At 50.7% G+C, this 23,928-nt stretch overlaps 1 protein-coding gene across 9 annotated transcripts in view; it reads left to right on the forward strand.

The window, feature by feature from the left end:
- zfh2 (Zn finger homeodomain 2) overlaps nucleotides 1–23,093 on the forward strand; it is a 339,472-nt gene extending 316,379 nt beyond the window's left edge. For all 9 annotated transcript variants that reach the window (XM_089579993.1, XM_089579997.1, XM_089579998.1 and 6 more), the window contains 2 exons: nucleotides 10,242–13,159; nucleotides 15,372–23,093. In XM_089579993.1, coding sequence (XP_089436119.1) covers nucleotides 10,273–13,159; nucleotides 15,372–21,850 — 9,366 coding nt within the window. In that variant the 5' untranslated portion in view covers nucleotides 10,242–10,272 and the 3' untranslated portion in view covers nucleotides 21,851–23,093. The remainder of the gene's footprint in view (nucleotides 1–10,241; nucleotides 13,160–15,371) is intronic.
- The last annotated feature ends 835 nt before the right edge of the window (nucleotides 23,094–23,928 follow it).

Genomic DNA, 23,928 nt, shown 5'->3' on the forward strand with positions numbered 1-23,928 from the left:
CTTCACTTAGCGATAAAGCCGAGCGTTCCTGCGCCCCATCCGAGCTTTTGGCGGGCAAGAGAAACGCTGCACGAATTAGGCACGACGCTTACTTGGGCCAGTGCCGCGTGATTCCATTTGCCGGCGTTCCATCCTTTGCTTCCGCTTGTTTACTGCTTTTTATTGCTTTTTGGCTTTTCGCTATCGGTGCCCGATCTGGAGCACTCCTCTTGACGTTGTCTGCCGTCTATATATCACCGCGGCGGACGGCCGAGCATGCGTCACGTGCGCCCAAGTTTGGGAGGTGCCCCGTGGGCGCGTCCCGACTTTTTATACATGAGCTGAAAGGCGTCGCGTCGTTTTAATGAAAACCTTGTCTACACGCCAGCCGCACCGGCTGCGCTGCGGCAGCCAGAGAAGTGTGCTCGCTGTTACCCGCCCATCTTCTTCAGTCTGGGTTGCGTACGGCGTGGCCCAACGCTGTCGGTGCGTCTGCATTCGGATTCGCTCTGCCCGTGGATGTCAAAACGTGCGCTCCTGTCTGTTTGAGGTTGCGTTTCCTTTTTCGTGTGAGGGGGGGGGGGGGGGGGGGGGGGGGGGGGGTGGCGCATAGGAGGCGTATCGATAAGCGCAACGCACTGTGCCTGCCAGTGCTCGGATTCCCTGCATTGAGCGCAAGGAGACGGATGCGGTGAATCGCGACGCGTCCGGCAGCGCGGTTTCTGCACCGCTGTTTTCGAAACGTTGGTGTCACCTCCGCGTCGCTTTCTCGCAAATAAGGGGACCTGGAAGAAAAGAAATTCAGCCATGACTGAATAAAAGCCGGTTGGACGGTTGGAGCTGCGTGCGAACTTTTCGCTCCGTGAATGTGTTGGGAGACATCTTGTTGGCTTTAGCGAGTGTAAATAAGCTTTTTTTTTTTTGGTCGCTCTGGAGGGGAACGAAGGGGAGCCGCGGCGGCAGACAAGAGCTGATGCGTTAGGCGCCAGAAGAAAAGAAGGCACAATTGATAGAGAATGGGCGCAGAAAGAATACCTTGCCCGCCGAGCAGGAAAGTAGGTGCCACGAGGAGGGAACCTTTTGGCGCTCCCGTTCGAGAGACGAAATCCATCTCACGAACGTGATCACGTGGTGAAAAATTCACTGGCTCCTTTGTCTCTGGCCCTCTGTTCGCTGCTTACCTCTTTGTTTGGCCCCAGCTGCTGCCCGGTGGCACTCTATTTTGCTCTTTGGGCGCGCTTTGTCGTTCGTTTCCCACCTATCACCCGCGGCTAAAACACACAACGACCGGCGCTGCGCTGCCCTTGTTTGAATCAGGGTCCATCGTTTTTCTTCGACTCCCGAAGGGCTTTTGCTTAGGGGAGCGGCACATAATCGCAGTCCAGTGCGCTCTCTCCCTCGCTTTTTTTAACCTTTTATATAAGCGATTCGCTACTTTGTTCGAGCTGCTGATTGAAAAGCGTAATCCCTAATCCTCCTTTTACAAAAGAGAAACCTCGCCAAGGTGGGATGCGTGGTTACGGGTCTCCCGTTCTTTCCTCGTCTGTGTACGTATAAATTTGTGCATGCGTTTGCATTTATGTCGCATGTCCGTGTTGTTTCTGCCTGTGTAGCTTTGTGTGTTTACATTATATCCCGGGTGTACTTCAAAATCTGACGCTCTGCCCCTAACACCGTACGCAAATCTTTGAGCACCTTTCGTTTTTGGTTCTCCAGGGACGCAGAGCTCGTTGTGTTTTAAAGGCGTGCAGTCAGAAACGACCCGCTCTGTTTCTTCAGCCTGCTATGTTTTATTTCCCCGCGTTCTGGGTTGTGCTCGTGTATTTGTGGAATTGTCGTAGTGGGGCGACATTTCCGGCGAGACCGATTGCCGTTAAACCTAATAGCGCCACTCATCGCTTCCATTCAAAACAAATATTTTTTCCGCCTAAATGTCATATTCAGGCCTTCAAATTTGTTAGGTTTGCAGTGCAAACATCAAGTTTTTCTCTTTTTTTTCTTGCAGGCGGGTACAAAATTTCTCATGAATTGCCATAAGGGTTGGAAATTATGGCATCAAAATCGCAGGATTTGTCAAATGACACACCCTGGGGATCGTGTAATCGTTTTTTGTTTGGAAGGTTTACTTCACGCTGGAAATTCTTAAAAACAGAGTCGATATTTGTAGTGGCACAATATGTCAGCATGTAAATGGCGAACACGTGGTACTAAGCCCGCTGTTTTTGAGAAACAGTATTTACTGCTTGCTAGCTGCATGGAAAAACGCCCTGTTTTCGATATGAAGGATGCTTCATTCGCATGAAACGCAGAAATCAGTGTTATATATTGCACATGTTCTGAAAAAGCGGCGAGCCCCCTATGTACACAGCTGTGTAAGTAGAGCTTTAAGAGGGCTCACCAGCTACAAGGCAACTCAGATTTGAACTTTTTCTGTCGATAGATGGCAGCACCTGAGTACCCTAAAAAGGAGGTAAGTTCTATTCCCCCTCCAGGTGTGTAAACTACACCGCGACACGCAAGTATTCGTTCTTCCGCGTACAAAAAGTAGAGCCCAGAACTTTCTCTAGGTATGCGGCCAAGGTTTCGGGGACCGAAGCACAAAAAAGTTAACCCCTCTCAAGCCATAGAGCGAAGAACGATGTGGGGTTCAGACAATGGACCATTTCCCAGTAACCCACCAATTTAGCGTTTCCGGTTTGGGTCGCCTAAGTTTCCTCCGGGCTGTTCTGCAAAAAGTCTTTTACAATGGTAGGGTGGGGTTACTGGTTTCGCCTGAGCAGACAGGTGCGGTCGGTTAAAATGGCGGAAGAGAGGCTTGGTGCATCCGCAGAACATTACCCGGAAAAGGTTCCATTGTGTTGAACACCTATGTAGTCAGTCTCCAAATAAAAGGAAAGAAAGGAGCTCCTAGCACAAGGCCTTATAACTGGTTTTCTTCCCTTTCCCGCGCAGCCTTCTTTACATAGTTACAGAAGCATGTCCTCGATTGTAGTGATAGTCTGTAGCTTACATCTGCCTAGTCTCGTACGAACCTTCCCAGCGCCGAACACCCATCTTCCGCTTCTCAGCACCAACAAGGCACCAAGCAAATCAAATTGGATAGTGTGGTTTGCAAAAGCACCGGGAGCGTCCTGTAGCTATGCATGGTGACGGAAAGCAAAACTTTGGCAAGCATAAGCGAGTTCTTGCTTAGCTCTGTTTACATGAACCAATAACGTCAGGTCGAGTCAGGTTGAGCGGAAACTTGGGCTAGTTGGAAAACGTTTGGAATCATATTTGCTAGCGCTTAGTGAACACACGGGACCAGAACACAAATACACAGGACAGACTGCCGTTTATTCGAAAAACAATCAATATAAGACATCTCAACTCACACACGCGCAGTAGCAACTCATGCAGTAGCAACGCCACGCTCCAGGAGCAACATTTCTTTTTGTGATAGATTAACAGACAGGGTGCTGACGCATTTCGAACCTTCATTATCAATGCACTTAGCTTCCAAAATTTCACGTTCCGATTGGGTTTTCATTGTACCTAGAATGATTGTTTCTGGAAAGATTTGTGTGTAAATAACTAAGCGCTAGCAAATATGATTCCAGTAGCATCCAAGATTCAGGCACACCACCGCTGCTTCGGAGGTGCGACGGCGCAAGTGAAAAAGAAGTTTGCATTGATCCTCTCCCTTCCGTTTTTTCGGCTCGACAGCGTTTACAAGAAGTGCAAGATGCCGGGCTAGTTGGAATTGCATAATGAAATAAAACAGCGCAAGGAACGGGACGAAATACGAGACTACACTGTTTCGGTGATTGCAGGATCGCCTTGGACACACACCCCTCTTTGTACCTTACATATGTGTCCTGCATCGAAATAAAATCTCAGTTGTTAGTCAGCGCCCGTGTCTGTGTTTTGCTCCTTCGTGTTTCGTCCCGTTCCTTGCGCTGTTTTATTTCATTAAGCGTTTACAAGCACATTCGGGCAGGGTAGAGTTGAGTCAACCTACCCCTTGCGGCGGAGTTTACTCGTCCCGACTTCTTGACTACTGACTCGACTCGGCGCGTTTACATGAACCCAGAACCGGTTTTTGACCCGGTAACTCCACTCACGTATTTTTTGGTGCGAACAATGCCTTACTGTGTGTGCTGCGGGGGCGGGGGGTGGCGCTTTTGGGTGCGGCCTTGCAATCCGCTTCCTTTTCGCACCATAAGCTCGAGAAAAAAAGCTCGTATTATAAAGCTCGTATAAGCTCGTATTATAAACAGGACTGAACGCTATACAGGGCTTTCAGAGGGCTTTTTTGAGTAGAAGAAACTTCAGGCAGCATTTTTTTTTTTCTCTCTGTCAACTAGTTACCGTTTGTCGCCCGATTTGACCCTGCTTTTTGATCACCTTTCAGGGTGTTTCGAAAAGGCAAATTGCCACTATGTTGACAGGGGCGCTGCCATCGGAAGCGCTGCTATCGATAAAAACACGGTTGCCGATATATGTCATGGATATATTATCCGGGGAGTCTTATTTTATCGATAGTTCCTAAAACCACCGTACTCTTTTCAGCTCTAGTTTTAGGGAAATCGATGCATCGCAGTTGCTGTCATGCTCATTAGTACCTAGGCGGCAGGCAGTCGTTGTCGCTTGTGTAATGACAGGGTTTGCAGATGCCGACTACCACGAGAAGAGGCACCTCCATTACGTTTTAAAATTGTTTTAAATTGTTATGTCGTATTTCTCAGTCGCAAAGCCGTTTATACGTTCGTTTCGGCAAGGACTTTTCGATTACCGAAAAAAAAAAAAAGTGCTGGAAGAAATGCAGTAGAATGTCCTTTCAAAGGGTCAGGATCGGTAGCCGGCCTGCGTTTGGGTTTCACTTCTTTCCCGTGCCGAAAATGCGTGAAAGCGCTTTTCGGCAGCATCAGAAACAAAGAATGTGCGTGTACATTGACGCTTAATTGACGCGCGCGTGCATTGATATTGAATATAGTTTCACTCGCGCCATCTATTTAGTGTCTCACAACGAGAAGCTATTATATGTACCACGTGGTTCCTGTTAGCGGCAGCTGTTATGGAATACTGATTACTGTTCCTGATATAAGTATTCAGAGGTAGTGTTTATATAAGGGACACTGAGGACAAAATTAAGTTGGCTTTTATGGATTGAAACCGCACTTTAATGGTACGGAAGCTGCTTTAACTGAAAACGGAGCTTTTACGAGCTATAGTCAGTTACAACTTAAGCCTGCAGTGAAGTTCCGCCCACATTCAGGGCCGCCGCACACAATTCTTCCGCGACAAAAAAGTAGTCCGTTGTTAGAACTTTTCTTATAATCTAACAAGCTAACCACAAGAAGAAAGAATTATAAGGTCTAGAATTTGATAGCTGGCGTGTTTAATAAAGTCAGACATTAAAAAGCTGATTTCGTTTACTGTTGCGATTGGATAGCGCAGTAAGAAAACTGCTAGAACCGTGACCCAATGTTCACAACTGCTGGTTTTTTAAGTTGTATCCTGCTATGAAAATCCAAACTATCGCCCTGCACACAGTTTCAACAAACTGTGGCTACGTCGTGTGCATTTTTCTTTCGAGACATCCCAGGACAAGCAGCACTGCCAGCCACTCTCCGTCGGTGATTACGGAGTCAGTGTGCAAGGCGTTACGAGTTTGAATCGACTGTCAGCAATGATTACGTCTTTTGCTGCTGAAAAAAATAACACCAACAGAGCCGGAAAAACTGACTTAACGAACTTTAATGAGAACAATAATTTGAAGGACTTGTTCTTAATAGAAAGTTATAGCATATCGTTGCCGTGTTTACGCTACCGCGTTACCGGTTGTCGGACTTTTTCCGCTTAGCGCTGCGCACGCCAGACGTTTTAGCGTACCCTGTCTCCCGTAACAAGTTATCGTAAAGGCGAAAACGAGTGATAATCATGGTAGATGCCCCAGCATTGGTTGCAAACAAAAATGCGCATGCATGCTACATTCACCTTAGCAATCTTTTTCTCTGCATATAAAGGCGAACACTACTTTTCAGCTAACAGCCAGCTCATGCGTCTTTTCAAATGCGCTCGTGGAGCTAGCCACCTTGCCTACCCTGGCGAGTAGACAAGGTTACTACGCAGTAAGCTTGCGTACGCTGCGCTAATTGCGTTGCGAACGCTGTAAAAAGCGCAGCTACGACACGTTCAGTTTGCCGTGCTTCTTCGCTTCTTTGGATGTTTGGATGCGTGGTGTGGATGTAAACACAATGGCGCCATCTGTTGAGAGTAAGTCAAAGCGTTTCAACTCTGGGCAGGAGAAACTTTTTTTCGGCGCTTACTGCTAATAAGGTAAAGGCATTGCCAGTCTCTTTTCGAGGAAGAAAACCATGAAAATGGAACAAAATGTTAAAGGTGGAACAAGGTGGAGAACTGCTGCGTTGCCGTTGCTATTTTGGCTATGTACACTGTAGAGAAATATATACACGGCGTATAGTTGGCCTTAACTACTCGGAAATTGCCAAATTATCTCAAAAACATGGGCTAGTTCGTCGTATGAGTGAGATTATGCGAATTAAAAGTGAATGCATTCGTTTAGAGCGAGAAATGACGCCGAAGAATGCGGCGGCGATGCTGTGTTTGGTCCGAAGCGGCCGTGCAGTGCGGCACCATGTATGTTTACGAACGAACGCTAACTCTCCGCAACGCTAGAAAAGCTTCTGTAAAGTGCTAGCGGCCCGGTAATGGCCGCGCATGCACAGATGTCGCCAGCCGAGCCCGGTAAACGGTAATGTAAACACGGTAACGATATGCTATAATTCTCTAGTGTCCCTTCGATGCGAAGTCGATGCCACTTTCTTGGCTGTGTATGCAAGCGCTCGAATGGCATTCTCCAGCATGTATTTATATATTATAAAATACCTCTGAAATTTCGCTAGGTAAAGCGTGAGAGAAATTTTATCGCCGAAGCGTGTTCGCATTATTTGGCCTTCACTGTACAAACGCCCGCAGAAGTTTTCGCAACAAGGAAACTGCGTAGCAGCTCAATTTTCTGGAAGTCTAAAAAAATGCTCCCCGCTTCCCTGCGTGACGCGGACAGTGCTGTCACCACGTGAGAACGTTCTCTGCCAATAGAGAAGAAATAGTTTTTTTTCAGTGCCTGCCGTGTTTTGTTGGGCTAGCTTTTGGGTGCGAAGACTGGTGTTAACGAACCAGAAACTTCCTAGCCTTCCTCTGTTGTTGACGAAAAGGTCTCCAAAATAATTTGCTGTCTGCCACAATTTCGTGAACCCTGTCTGATTTCGCTAAGAAAGCCACAGCTAGCTAGCCCCGCACGAGGCATTGAGGTGCCATCCTTCAAGAAATGCTCGTTGAAAGCTGTGTTCGGTTTTTCCTAGCTCATAAGCGGGAGGCTTGGAAACGTGGCAGCCTTCGAGCGCGGCCGATTAATCTCCAAACGCGTACGGTGTCCAAAAACGAGAGAAATTCGATTTTATACTCGGCAATTATCCCCGAAAGATATTAAGCGCTGTTTCGTCTCCCGATCCTCTCTTTTTTTTTCCCCCCTTTTCTCCTTTCTCCCCTGCACCGGATGCCCATGTGAAATGAGGCAGCGAACGGGCGCAAAAGGTGGTCCGTGCAAAGAGCACGGTCGATCGAGCGAATGGGCAGAGGTGCCTTGTGTGGGCTCTCCTAGCCGCTTACAATGACAGCGGCGAATAAAGGAAAAGAGCCGCGCTTGGAGGTGGAAGAAATGTGCCAGTTTCTTGGGGAATCTTGGAATTAGGTGATTAGGGTGTCATTACAGGGCTCGTTTCGCTTTCGATCGCGCATTTTTGCAAGAAATTAAAGAATTCACCCCCTGATAATTAAAGGGAATCTGAATTTAGAAACTCGTAGTTTTATTCTTTGTTTCGGTTCGCAACGAACGCCGACATCATCACTTCATTTTTTTTATTTTTTTGGCATGGCTTCCTCGCCTGTATTTCTTCTGTCTTTCTCCTCCTCTTTTCGTTTTTGCTACATGCCACCGGCCCAACAAGTACGCAGTCGTCGTTCCGCAGGAACTCCGTGGAGCGTGCGGATACGCCGAGCTCTGTAATCATTTGTTAACAGCTAGCTTCGAACAACTTGTGGTTGTTGAACTTTTCTCGAAACTCATTAGCCAGTGCGAGGCGAGTTGCGTGATATGCCGCGTCTCCAAGCTTCCCATTTAAAAGTTGCTAAAAGCGCACATGGCTTGTCGAATGGAGTCCAAGTGCCTGCACGGGTCACTCTCTTACCCGTCGCCGTTTCTTGGTACTCGGGGTACCTGCAGCCATCAGAGAAATTACAGGGTCTCCAAGGCGATGAAAGTGTGAAGCAGTTGCCGTACCTGACCGGCGTGCACAAGCGCGCCGGTTAATTCTTCCGAGTATTTGAACCTGAGCTCTTATTTTCAGTCATTGTATTTTACGTTGTCACAGGACGGCAGAGGGTCAGGTTGGCGGGTGGGGTTAGGAAATTGGTGGCGGTAAGGCGGCCGCAGCTCGCGCAGGAAATGTAGGCCTTTCGGACCCATTGGTTTCATTTGGAAAATTTACATGGGGAAAAATCTCTCAACACTTTTATGGCGAGTCCAGCGTTGAGGTATTTATCCGCATATATTAGAAACTTTCCTCCTCGCTGTCAAATGCTGGTACGTAGCAAGGGAGCACGAGAAGTACCAGTGTAATCCATACTACGCCTACACTACCCCAACGCAGGAATGCATTCGTGCTGACCCGTGCTTGACTGCCGCAAAAAAGGAAGCTTTTGCCTGACACTTCCTTGGGAGGTGGCGCTGTCGGTGACTTTCCTTGGTTGAAGGTCTCGACTGTCGCTTGCGAGGGCGATCGCGTTCTCACGAGATCGGCAGCCGCACTTGTGGAAGGTCATAGCAGTGCAGTTGGCGCGTGAAGTGCTCGGAGGCGAGTCTATATGGTCGCTTCGTCTCGAGCGCCAGGTCGAGGTGATAGACTTTCGCGCCGTCACTGCGCACGCGCTGATCGGCCCAGGTGCGGCCGTCGTGCGCCCACCTCGCTGCACGTTGTGCAATCTGGCGCCGTCAAGGCGATTCTTGTGTGCACACCCGTGACTCTAACACGCCCTCGTACCGCGCTGGAAGCTCCTCCGGAGTGCCCCTGCCAGGTGCTACGGCAATCTCCTTTGAGATGCTGTGCGTATGTAACGTTTTATTGCTGATGATAATTTAAAAACTTGCGTATTCTTCCTCGCTCGGAACAGGAAAAGGGAATTTTTGAACCTCGTTCCAGCAGCACCTTGTGCACGTATGCAGGCAGACGGACGGAAACCGGGCGGACAGAATTTAAGGACAAAGAGAGGCGCTAATGTAGCCATTAAATGCATTCCTGCATTAAAGGCGTATGCGCTGTGCTTCCTCCATCGACTGTAACTGCTGCCTCTCTTTAAGCGGGTGCAACAAAAGAAACGGTGTTTATTTTTCTCTGGTCGTGCGGAGGTGGACTAGTAGGTCTCACGTTATTCCTTCAAAACAAAATCTTTTGCAAAAGCCTATTAATGGGGGCTAAGAGACTTCGCGATTATCTGTCATTCCAAATGGAATCATTGGGAGTTGCTGGCCCTAAAGCAGAATGTGTCCCGATGCCGTATTTGAATTTCCGTGTTTCTTTGTGTTGTATAAATATTTCCTATTGTGACTTTTCTGCACTCTATATGCAAGAGTAAACGTTCTTTCCTCCAAAGCAGATGACTACGTTCAGAACACGTTACTTATATAACACCCCGCCGCGGTGGCTCAGTGGTTACGGCGCTCGGCTGCTGACCCGAAAGACGCGGGTTCGATCCCGGCCGCGGCGACCGAATTTCGATGAAGGCGAAATTCTAGAGGCCCGTGTGTTGTGCGATGTCAGTGCACGTTAAAGAACCCAGGTGGTCGAAATTTCCGGAGTTCTTCACTACGGCGTCCCTCATAGCCTGAGTTGCTTCGGGACGTTAAACCCCAATAAACTACACCAAACCAAACTTATATACCGTAAAGGAAGTCTCAAGGGCTGCCCCCACGTGATGAGGTGTCAGCCCCGATGTGTATTCGTCAGATGGAGAAGATTCAGTCATCGCAAGAACCATGCAAAAATGAGTAGAACGCGAAACGTATGAACCTGCAGGCATTTTACGTCACATGAAACTGCAAGATAGTGGTCACTGTTGCGCAGTGACGCCACTAGTATGCGAAATGCCGTTGTATGCGAAATGGGGTTCTGTCATTTATGAGTTTCCTTTTCCTTTTGCAGAACTGCTGGATCGTCATGACGTAACTGAGCCATGGAAGCCCCCCAGCGTAGCATGGACACGGGCCAGCAGCCTGCTGTAGTGGCCAGCATGACTCCCGAAGACTGTCCAGCGTCCGGCGCTGAGCGTGGGGACAAATCGGCCGATGGCGGAAGTCCCCCGAGCCAGCAGTTCAAAGAAGATCCGGCCGACGCGTCGGACCAGAGCTCTTCTCTCAGCGATGTAGAAACATTCAACGGCAAGATAGTGTACAACCCGGACGGATCAGCTTTTATCATCGAGACGGCGACCGCGGGGGACTCTGACGGTGTCAGCGACGAGGACTGCAGCTTGGACCTCCCCCACCAGGAAGGCAGCATTGTCGACGGCCCAGGTGTCACACCGCCACCGATCATTCCGCAAGTGGTCAACGCGTTCCACATTTCTCGCAATCCTGCCCTGTACAGCGCCCTATATGGCCAAGCATATAGCCTCTTGCAAGAGAAGAAGAAGGTTCCTGAAGTCCCTATTATGCACAGCTATCGCGTCTTTTCGGTGCGGGACCAGAAGAATAAGGACGAGAAAGGAGCCGCAGATGACAGCGCAGGCGACGAGAAGAAAGTCTCTCGACCGCCTGGTTGGAGCGCTCTTTTGAATACGACCCTCCCGCTAATGGAGCATCCGTCTGTACCCATTAAGCCTATTCTTATGTGCTTTATCTGCAAGCTGTCTTTCGGTTTCACTAAGTCATTTGTAGGCCACGCTATTGGAGAGCACGGTATCACGTTGACGGACGAGGAGCGCCATATGATGAACCAGAAGAATATCTCGGCTATCATTCAGGGGGTGGGAAAGGACAAAGAGCCCCTGCTGTCCTTTCTCGAGCCCCTTCCTGCACAAGGCGCCGCCGGTGGTCCGTGCGGCAGCGGCAAGTTCCAAGCTAAGAACCCCATCGCCAGCAGCTCATCTTCAAGTTCAATGGCGCCAGCGGAGGCAGGCGTCGGTCCACTCCTCAGCGTGAGCACCAACGGTCCGGAGAATCCGTCGGCGCAAGACGCTCGCCAAAGTCCTCAAGCACCTGTGTTGACGCCGCCCGGCTCTTCGAACGCCAGCCACCGACCGGACGAAACGTTGGCGCCAGAGCTTGAAGACTTGGCGAATATCGAGAAAATCGCCAAGGCAGCTGCAGCTGCTGCTGCCGTCGTTGAAAATCCTCCGGTCGTCGTCACAGCAAGTGCAGAAAAACCGATGCCTGTGGCCCTGCCGGCCGGCAGCGATCCTACGCCCCGGACTTCGCCGCCCTCAGCTGAGCGGCCGATGAGCGCGGGCAGCTCGTCCTCTCCGGGCGTGTCGCCCAAGCTTCTGCCACAACCGCCGTTCCTGAACGCCTGCGCATCGCCAGTGATGGCCTGCCCGCAACATCCGGACGGCAAGACCAACGGCGTGGAGTGCCCCAAGTGCGACACGGTCCTTGGCTCATCCCGCTCCCTGGGCGGCCACATGACGATGATGCACTCTCGCAACTCCTGCAAGACGCTCAAATGTCCGAAGTGTAACTGGCACTACAAGTACCAAGAGACGCTTGAGATTCACATGAAGGAGAAGCATCCCGAGAACGAGCTCAACTGCATCTACTGCCTGACTAGCCAGCCGCATCCGCGGCTAGCACGAGGCGAGACATACACGTGCGGCTACAAGCCATACCGCTGCGAGGTCTGCAATTATTCGACGACCACCAAGGGCAACCTGAGCATCCACATGCAGTCCGACAAGCACATCAACAACATTCAGGAGCTCCAGAACGGCAACTTGCAGGCCACACCCGAGCAGCTCCTCCAGCAGCAGCAGCCGCCGCAGCAGCAGCAGCCTCCGGCTCTTCCGGAGGCCGTCAAGAAGCCCGGGCCAGCGGCCAAACCCAAGGCGACGTGGCGGTGCGACGTGTGCAACTACGAGACAAACGTGGCGCGGAACCTGCGCATCCACATGACCAGCGAGAAGCACACGCACAACATGATGGTCCTGCAGCAGAACGTTAAGCACATGCAACAGCTGAGCGCTCTGCAGCAGGCCCAGGCCCTGGACCCGCTGTTCCAGTTCCACCCGGGCCTCTTGCTGCCCTGCGACGGCCAGCTGCAACCGGAGGCGGCGCTCGCGGACATGGCTTACAACCATGCCTTGCTCATGATGGCCTCCCAGCAGCACCAGCAGCAGCAGGCCCTGGCCGCGGCCGCCGCGGGCTCGCCGCTCGCCTCGCCCACCATGGACATGGAGCACCCGGACCCGACGCTGCGCCTAGAGCTCTCAACCGACGACACGTCGCAGCTGTTCCAATGCTGTGTCTGCGGTTTGTTTTCAGTGGACTCGGTGGAGGCCCTCGGGGCCCACTTCCAGCAGGACCGCACGCGTCAGCGCGAAGACGAAGTCCTCATGGCGGTGGCCGGCAGCTACGTCTGCAAACTTTGTTCCTACAAGACCAACCTGAGGGCCAACTTCCAGCTCCACTGCAAAACGGACAAGCACCTGCAGAGGCTGCAGCACGTGAACCACATAAAGGAGGGCGGCCCGCGCAACGACTGGAAGCTCAAGTACGTCAACGTCAGCAACCCCGTCCAGGTGCGCTGCAATGCGTGCGACTACTACACCAACTCGGTGCACAAGCTCCAGCTGCACGCGGCCAGCGCGAGGCACGACCTGGTGGCCAGGCTCTTCCTCTTCCTCGTGGCAGCCGAGACGAACCTGCGCGGCGACGTGGCGCGACACTACCAGTGCACGGCCTGTGGCTTCCACTCGCGCACCCGCAGCGGCCTCCTGGGGCACGCGCACTCGCTGCGCCACCTGCAGCAGACGCGTGCCAAGGACGATGGCTCGGAGTCCTGGAAGGACACCTTCCTCGTCAAGGAGTACGTGGGCAATGAACACGTCAGCTTCGACGTTGACGTCGGTGAGTTTCTTCTGCCTGCGTGCGCTTTTTTTTTTGTTTGAAAATGCAAGGCTGTGGTCGGAAGTGTTGTGGCATTTGGGGGCACCTTGTTTTTTTTTTTTTAATTTTGTCAATTAATATCAACGCCCCTGTGTCGTTATGTGTAAGAGTCAGAGATTTCGGTCTTTATTTTTATTTTTTAATTCGGGGATGTCTATTTAACCTATTTAACGAGGATTTCGATGGAGGCGAAATGCTAGAGGCACGCGTACTGTGCGATGTCAGTGCTCGTTGAAGAACCCCAAGTGATCGAAATTACCCGGATCCTTCCACAACGGCGTTCCTTATAGCCTTATTTGCTTTGTGACGTTAAACCCCATAAAATTATGAAAAAGGGTACTTAATGGGAGATACAGAGAGAAAATGTTGTTTTGATTTTAAAGAAAACATTGCTCTGTTTTTCGTATACAAGGTTCGTAAACTAATAATGAACATGTCCTCCAAGTTTGGACATAACCTGCGCAGTACAAATGTAGAAAATGAACTGTTTCTTTTTCCCCTCTCTGGCTTGCCCAGGTATTTTGTCAAGGCTACAGCTGAATCGCAACGAAAACGATATAGCCCTATTCTTGCGGGCCGTTAGTGGCAGGCAAAACGAAACTAAGTGATTAGCGGAAATTCATCACGTGAACATTGAAGACGAATTTCTAGCCTATAACTTTCATAAAATCTTGGTTTTTATTGCTGCCTTCGCCGCTTATCTTCACTGTTCCGATTATTTCCGCTAGTTTCCGAACACGAACGAAGTCGCTCCACAGTTAAAAAACAGAAAATGAGAGACAAAAACTACAGGCACTTCCACTGAGCGGCATCACATTGAAGAAAGTCCTATCCATGCGACACAATGGCTTTTAAATTAAAGAAGCAGCGAGTCACACGAAATCTCGGCTGCTAAAATCTTCAAGTTGCTCTTCTCAGTTACCATATTGGACCAAGCTGCTCGTTTAGGACGACTGTTTTTTTTATTTTGCACAACCAAAGTTATCTTTGAAGATGCTTTCTTGACAAAAATTTTGTGGGGAACAAGCTAAGGTACTTATGTTGAATTGTTAGGTTTTATTTGAAATTTTAAATACCAGTGACAGCATGGAACTTTCGTTTAAGTTTGGTCACATTCAGAAAAATTAAAAATAATACAACTATCTCTAACCCTTATCCTGTACGATGGGTTTTCCTGGGGTCACCTATCTGCAAATGTGAACAAATTACAAGTATTTTTGAACTTATAGTTTTCGTAAACTGCCACTCATTAGCTCATTGTGATGCGAATAACGTTTCTCACAGCGAAGATGCAGCATGAAGTTTCGCTCATGTTCTAATCGCATATGGATACACACCACTGAAAATGTCATCAGAATCGGAGCAGCAGTTCCACAGCTGACTTTTCAGCTCCCACTGACAATAGTGGACAAATAGCGCTTCGCGGTTTGTTCACTCCTGTTCACACTTGGAGGGGTTGCAGCCTCCTGGTCTATAAAGGCGTCTATTGTTGTAAAGGAATACCTAAAAAGGCACAAAAAACGGCCCTAGCTTCTGTGCTTCGTAAATTTTCTCACTTGACTAAGTGTAGCTCTTACTCAGCAGCCAGCTATAGTCGGATACAAGTCATGACCGAAGCGGCAAATGCCTCTCAAAGGAGGCCGTCCAGTCAGTGACGTCGACTGATTTTCATGACATCTGGTATATCCCCTTGCTACAGATAACGTGGCGTCACAGAGGGCTGGCATGAACAAACGGATTAACCATTAATTAACCGCGACGTCATGAGAATCGGTCGACTCCATTGGTTGGAGGGCCTTCTTTGAGGGGCAATTGCCGCTTTATTCTAGAGTTGTGTTCGTGTATAGCGGTGTCATTTATGCCAAGGTTACTGATATTTTTCATTAAAAACCGAATTTCAAGACTCGAATTCGGCGTACTTTCATCTATTTCTTTCAGTTTAAACCGAAAAGGCCAACCCGTATTATGTCGCCATGTACAATGCAAGCAAAGGTCCTTGTGCACACATATTCGGTGAACTGTAATCACACATTGGCAGCTTGCTTACAAAGGACACCAGCCTCTGCTGCGGCTCACGCTCTTTCATCTTTACATTACGTGCAATCGGCCTGGCAATAACTTTTGTTCGGCCTACTAAAATTGTCATCCCGTTTTTCTTTTTCATTTCTTTCAGAGAACAAAGGTACGGAAGCAATGGAAGTGGACCTACCACCCCCAGTGTTGCCTGTGGAAGATCGAGATTCAGCTAACAAGTCAGGAGGTCCGTCAAGTCCAGGTTCAATGCTCAAGCAAGCCTTACTCGAAAACGCCGCCAAAGCCGAAGCCGCTGCGAGTTCTCATCGCTCCGAGGAAGAGAAAACCAGCGAGAGGCACACATGCAAATTGTGCAACTTCACTGCCAAGAGCCAGACGCTGCTACATGCGCACGTATCATCTCAGCATTCCTCCCACCATCAAGCTCAGCGACAGCCTAAGTCGGTGCAGTGTCCGCTCTGCCAGGAGCAGTTCAAGGCGCTAGAAAAAATTGAGTCACACCTCGTTGAAACGCACAACGTGACATCCGAAGGCATGCAGCGACTTCTTGCTCTTGTCGACACGTCTGTTTGGGCCACAACGGCGGCGGCGGCAGTAAAACGTGGAGCGTCATCTGCCACAAAGCAAAACGCGTTGCCAGCAGCAAACGACGATTCTGATAGTGCTGATGCCGACTGCCAGGCGAGTGACTCTGAAAACAGGGACAAAATGACTCTTGACGACTGCTTGTCAATCGAAGACCTCGCCTGTGGCGCCTGCGGGAAGAACTTCAGCGTCCTGGAGGAGCTGTTCAGCCACCAGACCGAGACAGGCCACTTGGAACTGAAGCAGACTCCTCGGGGGCCTGGCTACCTGTGCTGGAAGAAGGCGTGTAACCAGTATTTCATGACGCCGCAAGCAGTCCAGGTCCATTTCAAAGAGATTCATTCAAGGCGATCACAACAGCAGCAGCATCAGCATCAACTCGCTGTCTCTGAGCGGCACGTGTATAAGTACAGGTGCAATCAATGCAGCTTGGCCTTCAAGACGCTGGAGAAGCTACAGCTCCACTCCCAGTACCATGTCATTCGAGCGGCCACGCAATGCGTGCTGTGCGGGAGAAGCTTCCGCTCCGTCGCTGCGCTCCAAAAACATGTGGAGACGTCGCACATCGATATGACGCCGGAAGAACTGGAGCAGTACAAGACCAGCTTGGTTAACAACCCATTGCTCACTAGTGGGGGCGGCGCAGTGCTGGACCCTCAGACGACTGAACTACTCAAAAAGGAAAGCAACCGCGAAGAAGACGCTGCGCTAGACGAAGAGATGGACACTGATGATGGAGCTCAGATCAATGAAAATGACGGGAGTGTGGAACCTATGGATGCCAGTATGCCAGGTCTTGGTGAAGGAACTTCTCTAAAGGAACAATTTTTTGAAGATTACATTAATAGTCAAGCCATAGCTGAAGACAGCTACAATGATCCTAGTAGGAAGTACAAGTGCCACCGCTGTAAAGTTGCATTCACGCGTCAGAGCTATCTCACAAGTCACAACAAGACATTGCTTCACCGAAAAGGTGAGAAACTCAGCTACCCCATGGAAAAGTATCTGGACCCTAACCGACCCTATAAGTGCGACATTTGCAAGGAATCGTTCACCCAGAAGAACATCCTTCTAGTGCATTATAATTCCGTGTCTCACTTGCACAAGCTGAAGCTGAGTCTCAAAGATGGAAGCAGTCCAGCACCAAGTCTGCCAAGCTCTGCAGTAAACGCTATACCATTGACTGTTGCACCTTCTAGCAACTGCAGTAATAGTGTGACATCTCATACAGCCATCGCCCCACCCCAGTCACCGACATTGTCGCAAGTCATGGCGCACTCTCCTACCAATAACAACAACAACGACTCAGAGAAGAAGCCATTCAAGTGCAACATTTGTAAGGTGGCTTACACTCAAGGCTCTACTTTGGACATACACATGAGGTCTGTGCTACACCAAACGAGGGCATCAAAGCTTCATGAGCTTGCAATGACTGGTCAGGTGGATTTAAGCTCACCTCTAATAGAGAAGCCTGAATCGGGACTAGCTGTTCAGTCAGAGTCGCCGCAGCCAGCTCAGCAAAAAAGTTTGTCAGACATGCTTACTCCAAGCAAGCCTCCTCAGCAGTCTTTAGAACTTTCGCAAAAGCAAGCCGAAGCATCTTCTCAAAGTCTGTCCCATGGGCATTCAACGCCTTCAACACCTGTGCCTGCCAGTACCTCTACCATAGCAACCTCACAGGACCATTCGGAGAGCAGCTGTTTGCACCACGTCATCACGTCTACTGTCTCTCATATCGGCCAGCAGCCGGTGCTACTTTCATCGCAAATGGCATCGCCACAAGGAATGGTGACGTGCAACCGTTGCAGTGCAATCTTAATGTCACAAGAAGCACTCGTTCAGCATCAACAGCTGTATTGTGTAGCTACATCAGCTGCCCAGTCGACGTCACCTCTGGTTGTCACGCAGAAGCATTCGATACACAGCCACCATCATCAGCACCACACCCCCCAGCAGATGATGCCAGAGAATCAGCTCAGCAACCCGCAGCTTCAAGCTGCAGCCACAGCGACGCAACAGCTACTTCGTTTGAGATCCCCGTATCCGCGGTCCAAGCCTCCTATGTACAAACACCTCCTAGAAGGTTTTGGCTTCGACGTTGTGATGCAGTTCAACGAGTTTAACCAGAAGCGCATGAAAAGAGACGCGGAGAAGCGAGAACAAATTCTTCAGCAGCAACAGCAGCAGCAGCCGCCGCCAAAGGAAGAATTGGACAAGCCGATGTCTCCTAAAGTAGAAGCGGTACAAGTGAAGAAGGAAGCAGAAGAAATTGAACCCGAAAAAGAGAACACGATGCCTGAAATCAACCGCTCGGTGTGCAACATCTGTCAGAAGGAGTTTTCCAGTATCTGGGTGCTGAAGGCTCACAGGGAAGAAGTTCATCATGACATAGTGCCCTTAGACTTCGTGTCCAAGCTTGCAGACGACTTCCGGACGGAGTACGACAAGAAAAATGCGTCGCAGGTTCCCGCAGAGGAGGGTATGCTGGACCTTGCAAGCAGCCAGGCCGCAGGCGGCCAGGCCGATGGGGCGTCGCCGGGTGCATCCGTGGGCGTCTCGACGGTGGGTGTGGGAGGCAACGGTGGCAGCAGTGGTGCTGGTGGCGGCAGCGGCGGTAGCGGCAATACTAACAGCAGCAGCAGCAACACCAACGCTGCAGGCCACTCCCCGCAGCTCCCAACACCTGCCTCGGCAACGCCGCCGGTGTCACTGTCGGTGGCCCCCCAAGCGAGCCAGCAGCAGCCAGTGTCCGAAGCGTCCACTGTGACTGCCAACCAGATGGCAGCTCAGCTGCAGTTCAATCAGCTGCTCATGAGCATGGGCTTGGGCATGGGGCTACCGATGGGAATGAACATGCCCTTTGCAGCGGCCATGAACATGCATCCGCCGCTGATCCCTGTGGTCATGCCACCTCATATGGATCCGCTTATTACGTCCGCATTCAACCACCCTATGATGCCAGGGGCTATGGATCCAAGCTTTTTCGCTGCCCAGCAGAAGTTGCTCCAGCAGCAGCACCAGCAACTTGCGCAAGCACAGCAGCAAGCTCAACAGCAAAAGCGGGCCCGTACTCGCATCAGCGATGAACAACTGCGCATCTTGCGGGCCTACTTCGATATCAATAACTCTCCAACGGAAGAGCAACTTATGGAGATGTCCGAGAAGTCTGGCCTGCCTCTCAAGGTCATCAAGCACTGGTTCCGCAATACCCTCTTCAAGGAGCGCCAGCGTAACAAGGACTCGCCGTACAACTTCAACAACCCTCCGTCGACCTACCTTAACCTCGAAGAGTACGAGAAGACGGGCGAGGCCAAGGTTATCCCGCTGTCCGAGAAAAATAACAATGCTGAGGATGGCAGCATCTCCGCTGTGAAGCCGGTGCCTCCGTCCACCGCCAGCAAGGAGGCACCCTCTGCATCAACGACTACGACGACGACAGCGACACCACCGTCTGAAGTTCCGGTCAAGAAGGACTCCATCAGAGAGGAGGCGCGCATTGAGGCTGCCAGCACGGATACGCAAGACAGTGTCGCATCTTCTAACACGACTCAGAACGGGGAGGGTGCCCTTCTAACTCCCAAGGTGGAGGCCCCTACTTTGCAATCTTCGCAGCACAACAGCGGCGGTGGCAGCAGCAGCAGCGGCGGCGGCGGCAAGTCCGAGTTCCTGAGCTCCCTGACGTCTCGGCTGTCCGTGGATCCGCCTCTAGACATGGCGTCTCCGGTGCATCACGGCTTCCTGCTGGGCACGCCGCCACCCCTGCTGGAGCGGTCCTCGAGCACTACGCCCACACCGATGACGTCGACGCCTTCGGCCGGATCTTCCGGGAAGCGGGCCAACCGGACCAGGTTCACAGACTATCAGATAAAGGTGCTTCAGGAGTTCTTTGAGACGAACGCCTACCCCAAGGACGACGACCTCGAGTACCTATCCAAGCTTTTGAACTTGAGTCCGCGCGTCATCGTCGTCTGGTTCCAGAATGCCCGTCAGAAGGCCCGGAAAGTGTACGAGAACCAGCCGCCTTCAGCGCCGGAGGATGACGGCTCGGGGAGGTTCCAGAGGACGCCGGGGCTCAACTACCAGTGCAAGAAATGTTTGCAAGTGTTTCAGCGTTACTACGAGCTTATCAAGCACCAGAAGACTTCCTGCTTCAAGGATGAGAACCCATTGGCTGCTCAGCTCAAGGCGGCTGCCTCTGGCAGTGGCACTGGAACTGGCAGCAGTGGGGGTGGGAGCGGTGACGACCGCAGTCTGGTCGGCGCATCCAACCCATCATCCCCAAGGACTCCAGAGCCGCCCTGTAAAAGCCCACAGAACGGCTCATACCGATGTGACAAGTGCAGTCTGGTGTTTCCGCGGTTTGACCTGTGGCGCGAACATCAAATTGTGCACATAATGAACCCGAACTTGTTTCCAAACTACCCTCCGAACTCTTCTTTCGGCATCCTGCAGTACGAGGGGCAGCAGCAACAACAGCAGCTTGCTCTCCCGTCGCCCCAGCAACAGCAACAGCAGCAGCAGCAGCCGTGGAAGCGAAAACTAGAGGAAGAGCAGCCACTGCAGCTACAGCAGCAGGACAGCAAGGACCTGACAGGGGACCCACCACGCGATAAGCGGCTCCGGACCACGATCCTGCCAGAGCAGCTTGACTACCTATACCAGAAGTACCAAATGGAGAGCAACCCAAGCCGCAAGATGCTCGAGAACATTGCGCGTGATGTGGGCCTCAAGAAGCGTGTCGTGCAGGTGTGGTTCCAAAATACGCGGGCGCGAGAACGTAAAGGCCAGTTCAGGGCGCACCAGCAAGTAATCCACAAACGGTGTCCTTTCTGCCGCGCTCTGTTCAAGGCTAGGTCGGCGCTGGAGTCCCACTTAGCGACTCGGCATGCAGACCTTTACAGCAAGGGTGAGCTCAACATTGACTCGTTCCCAGATGGCGACGCGGACTCCAACCCAGGAACACCGACCAGCAGCGCTTCCGAGGAAAGCAAAGCCATTTCGCCCTCTGCGGGTTCGGACTTGGTCCACAGCACCATGAAGAAGTACTACGAAGACTCGCTCAAGAAGTACCTGGACGAGATGACTGGCGCTCCGACGGACCTCAGTGTCAAGCCCAAGGCGAACAAAGCCGACATTGGTGGCGGCGAGGCCCCCCTAGACCTGAGTAAGCCCCTCCGCTTGGACTCGGATAGGTCCGGTGACCACTTGTCGGTCAGCGAAAAGAGCATGGACCTGCGGATCGGCGTCTCCGACGACGCGCGCTCCGAGACCCACTCCGAGTCCACTGACAATATGGATGGCGACGATTCGTATTTCGAGTCTAACCCAACGTCGCCCCTAGGGCTTCACGGCGCAGGGGGGCAGCAACCGTCACGCCCTGTCTCAGGCTCTGGAAAGAGGTTCCGCACCCAAATGACCACCGTCCAGCTGAAGGTTATGAAGTCCATCTTTGCTGACTACAAGACGCCTTCTATGGCTGAATGCGAAATGCTGGGCCGCGAAATCGGACTGCCGAAGCGGGTTGTCCAAGTGTGGTTCCAGAACGCCCGCGCCAAAGAAAAGAAGTCCAAGCTGGCCTTCGCCAAGACCTTCGGCCAGGAGATCGAGCCTCCGAAGCCTCCGGAGGAATGCTCGCTGTGTTCGGTCAAGTACAACCACCAGTTCAGCAACACCTCGATGCAGGACCACCTCTTCTCAAAGCGGCACATTGACGCACTGCGTAACCACATCGACAACATCAAGAAGATGACCGACGACGGCGCTCCCGAACGCGCCGCTGACGCCGACAAGGCACCCAGCCTGGTGCAGCAGCTGCAGATGTTGGGCCAGGGGCTGCCGCCCAGCTTCGCGCTGCCGTCGCCCAAGGAGGACGCCAAGAAGGGCGACGAGCCCAAGAAGGACGACGCTCCGCCACCCGACTCCCTGGCGCCGTACCTTTACGCGGCGGGTCTCCCCGGCTACTACCCCGCCGCGGCCGGGGTGCCCGGCGCCTTCATCCACCCCACCTTGTTCTCAGGTAGGAACAAGCTATGATCCGGCCCCCTTCCCCGCTATTTATCCGCATCGTATTTATTCGCCCGCTCGCCGGAGCCGCCCCCCACCAGTTCCTAGAAGAAGCAGAAACCCGGGTCATGGCTCTCTGCCTGTAGATAGAAGCCCCTGGCGCCTCATTCACTGTCTTGCGCGACGAACTCACGAGGGACGCTGTCTGTTAATCGCTGGCGATGAGAGAGAGAAAAAAAAATGTGTGCACGCAGACGACGCTGGCGAAAGATTTGTTTTCTCGCTGTTTTCTCCTTTGTTACTGTTGTATGTCTTGTGATTCACAACGAATGCATTTATAATTATTACAAGATGGCTACCTTGGGTTGCGTTTATGTGTATAAGTGACTAAGTATAAATATATAAATACTGTTCCTCTGCTTATTGGTACGTTTCTCTTTATACTGAGCGCCTGTTTTCGTCATTTACACACATTGCGCCGTGCAAGCATTGTTCGGACTATCGTTATTATAATTATTATTCGTCGAAAGCGGCGTTGGTCTGTACAGTATCGTTGATGACCAGGTGGAAAACGTCACTCTGTTTTTTCTTTACTGTTGTGGTCATCTGTGGTCATGTCATCTTTCAAATCGACAGCCTTCTTGGCATTGATATTTTTGTTTTAATTATGAGGTGCTTGTCTGAGAAACAACTAGGTAGTGTTATATATACATATTATATAAATATATATATATATTCGCTAGCGTCTGACTAAATTGTGTTCTTTGTCTCAAGCGACATGGTTTCAAAAGGTGACAGAATAGTGCATTTATGTACCAAAGTAAGGATGTTCAAGCATGCATTTCGTTTAGTTGTCTTCCGTTTACTGCCTATTTTTGTCTCGTGTGGCCTGCCTGTACATGACAGACTTCTTTGGCTTGTTCATACATTTAAGTTCAACAAAGTGTTCGTTTTTCTTGTTTTTTTGCTCCCCTTTAGCCATTTTTTTTGTGTCTGGACACTGTTAAGTGTGGACTACTCTGTGTGTCATGCTCTAGGAATTGTATACCAAAATCATTCCTCCCCCAAAGATGACTATGCTAGTTTCCCACCCTGTCCTGTCCCCCTTATTATTTTTTTTACGTTTGTGTTGCCGGTAGTGACCTTATTCTGTTTTGTACATATATATAAATAAATAATTATATAGCGCAAGTGCCCCAGGAGTAAGGTGTGTTTCTGTGAAAGTTTGCTTGTATGAAAAGCAAAATAAAGTGTTCTTTTGTTTTTTACATTACACTTGCCTTTGTTTTGTTAATTACGTTTTTACCACTTGGTTCGCTTATGTTTTCAGTTTGCACCTGTGGTACACACACAAAACGGGTAGGGCGCTTTGAACGCAATGCATTCTCTATTGAGAGCTTCAAAAGAAAGTGGAAAAGAAAGACTGTCTTCTCACTGCATGGGAGGTATTTAATGAAGTTTGGCTGAATTTGAGCTATGAGCGTTCGTCAAAGAAAGCGTTATGAAATTGTTCTGTTTTGTAGCCTAATAAATTCATGTGCCTACGAACGCAATTGTTACAAAGTCTAACCAGCTGCAGGGTTTCTTCTTTTAGCTGGGTCAAGAAAACTGATAAGGTTAACTTACATAGCCAGTGTCCCTAGGGGTCAAAAGACGCGCTAGCATATAAGTTATTACCCTAAGTGAGGAACGCTTTCGTGCGGTTTTCGTACAGCGCTTAAGCCAGACAATCCGCGGTGCTCCTTTCGCGAAACGTTTTGCATCTCTCGGAATAACACAAAAATAGGTAACAAAGGTTGCATGCCATAGGACCGAGCTCCGTCCTATTGTCTCGGAATGCGAGCACTTGGTTATAGTCTCGCCGCAGTTTCACGCCTAACAGGTGACAAGACCGAGGGGGGGGGGGGGGGGTAATAAAACAGCAGTGCCATTTAAGGTGGGTGGTCACTGCAGCTATCTTTTGTAAAGAATTTGTCTTACTTGAACAAACACTTTCAGCCTGTTTCACAATCGCCTACAATCTAAAAATCACCTTTCAGGTGACGTAAAGTAAGGCACAAGCAATGTTCACTGCGTTACTTACGTCAGCAAAAGCATTTTAATGTCTG

Source organism: Amblyomma mixtum, chromosome 3 (assembly GCF_055824585.1).
Source record: "Amblyomma mixtum isolate Tamu chromosome 3, ASM5582458v1, whole genome shotgun sequence".
Classification (NCBI taxonomy): Eukaryota; Metazoa; Arthropoda; class Arachnida; order Ixodida; family Ixodidae; genus Amblyomma; species Amblyomma mixtum.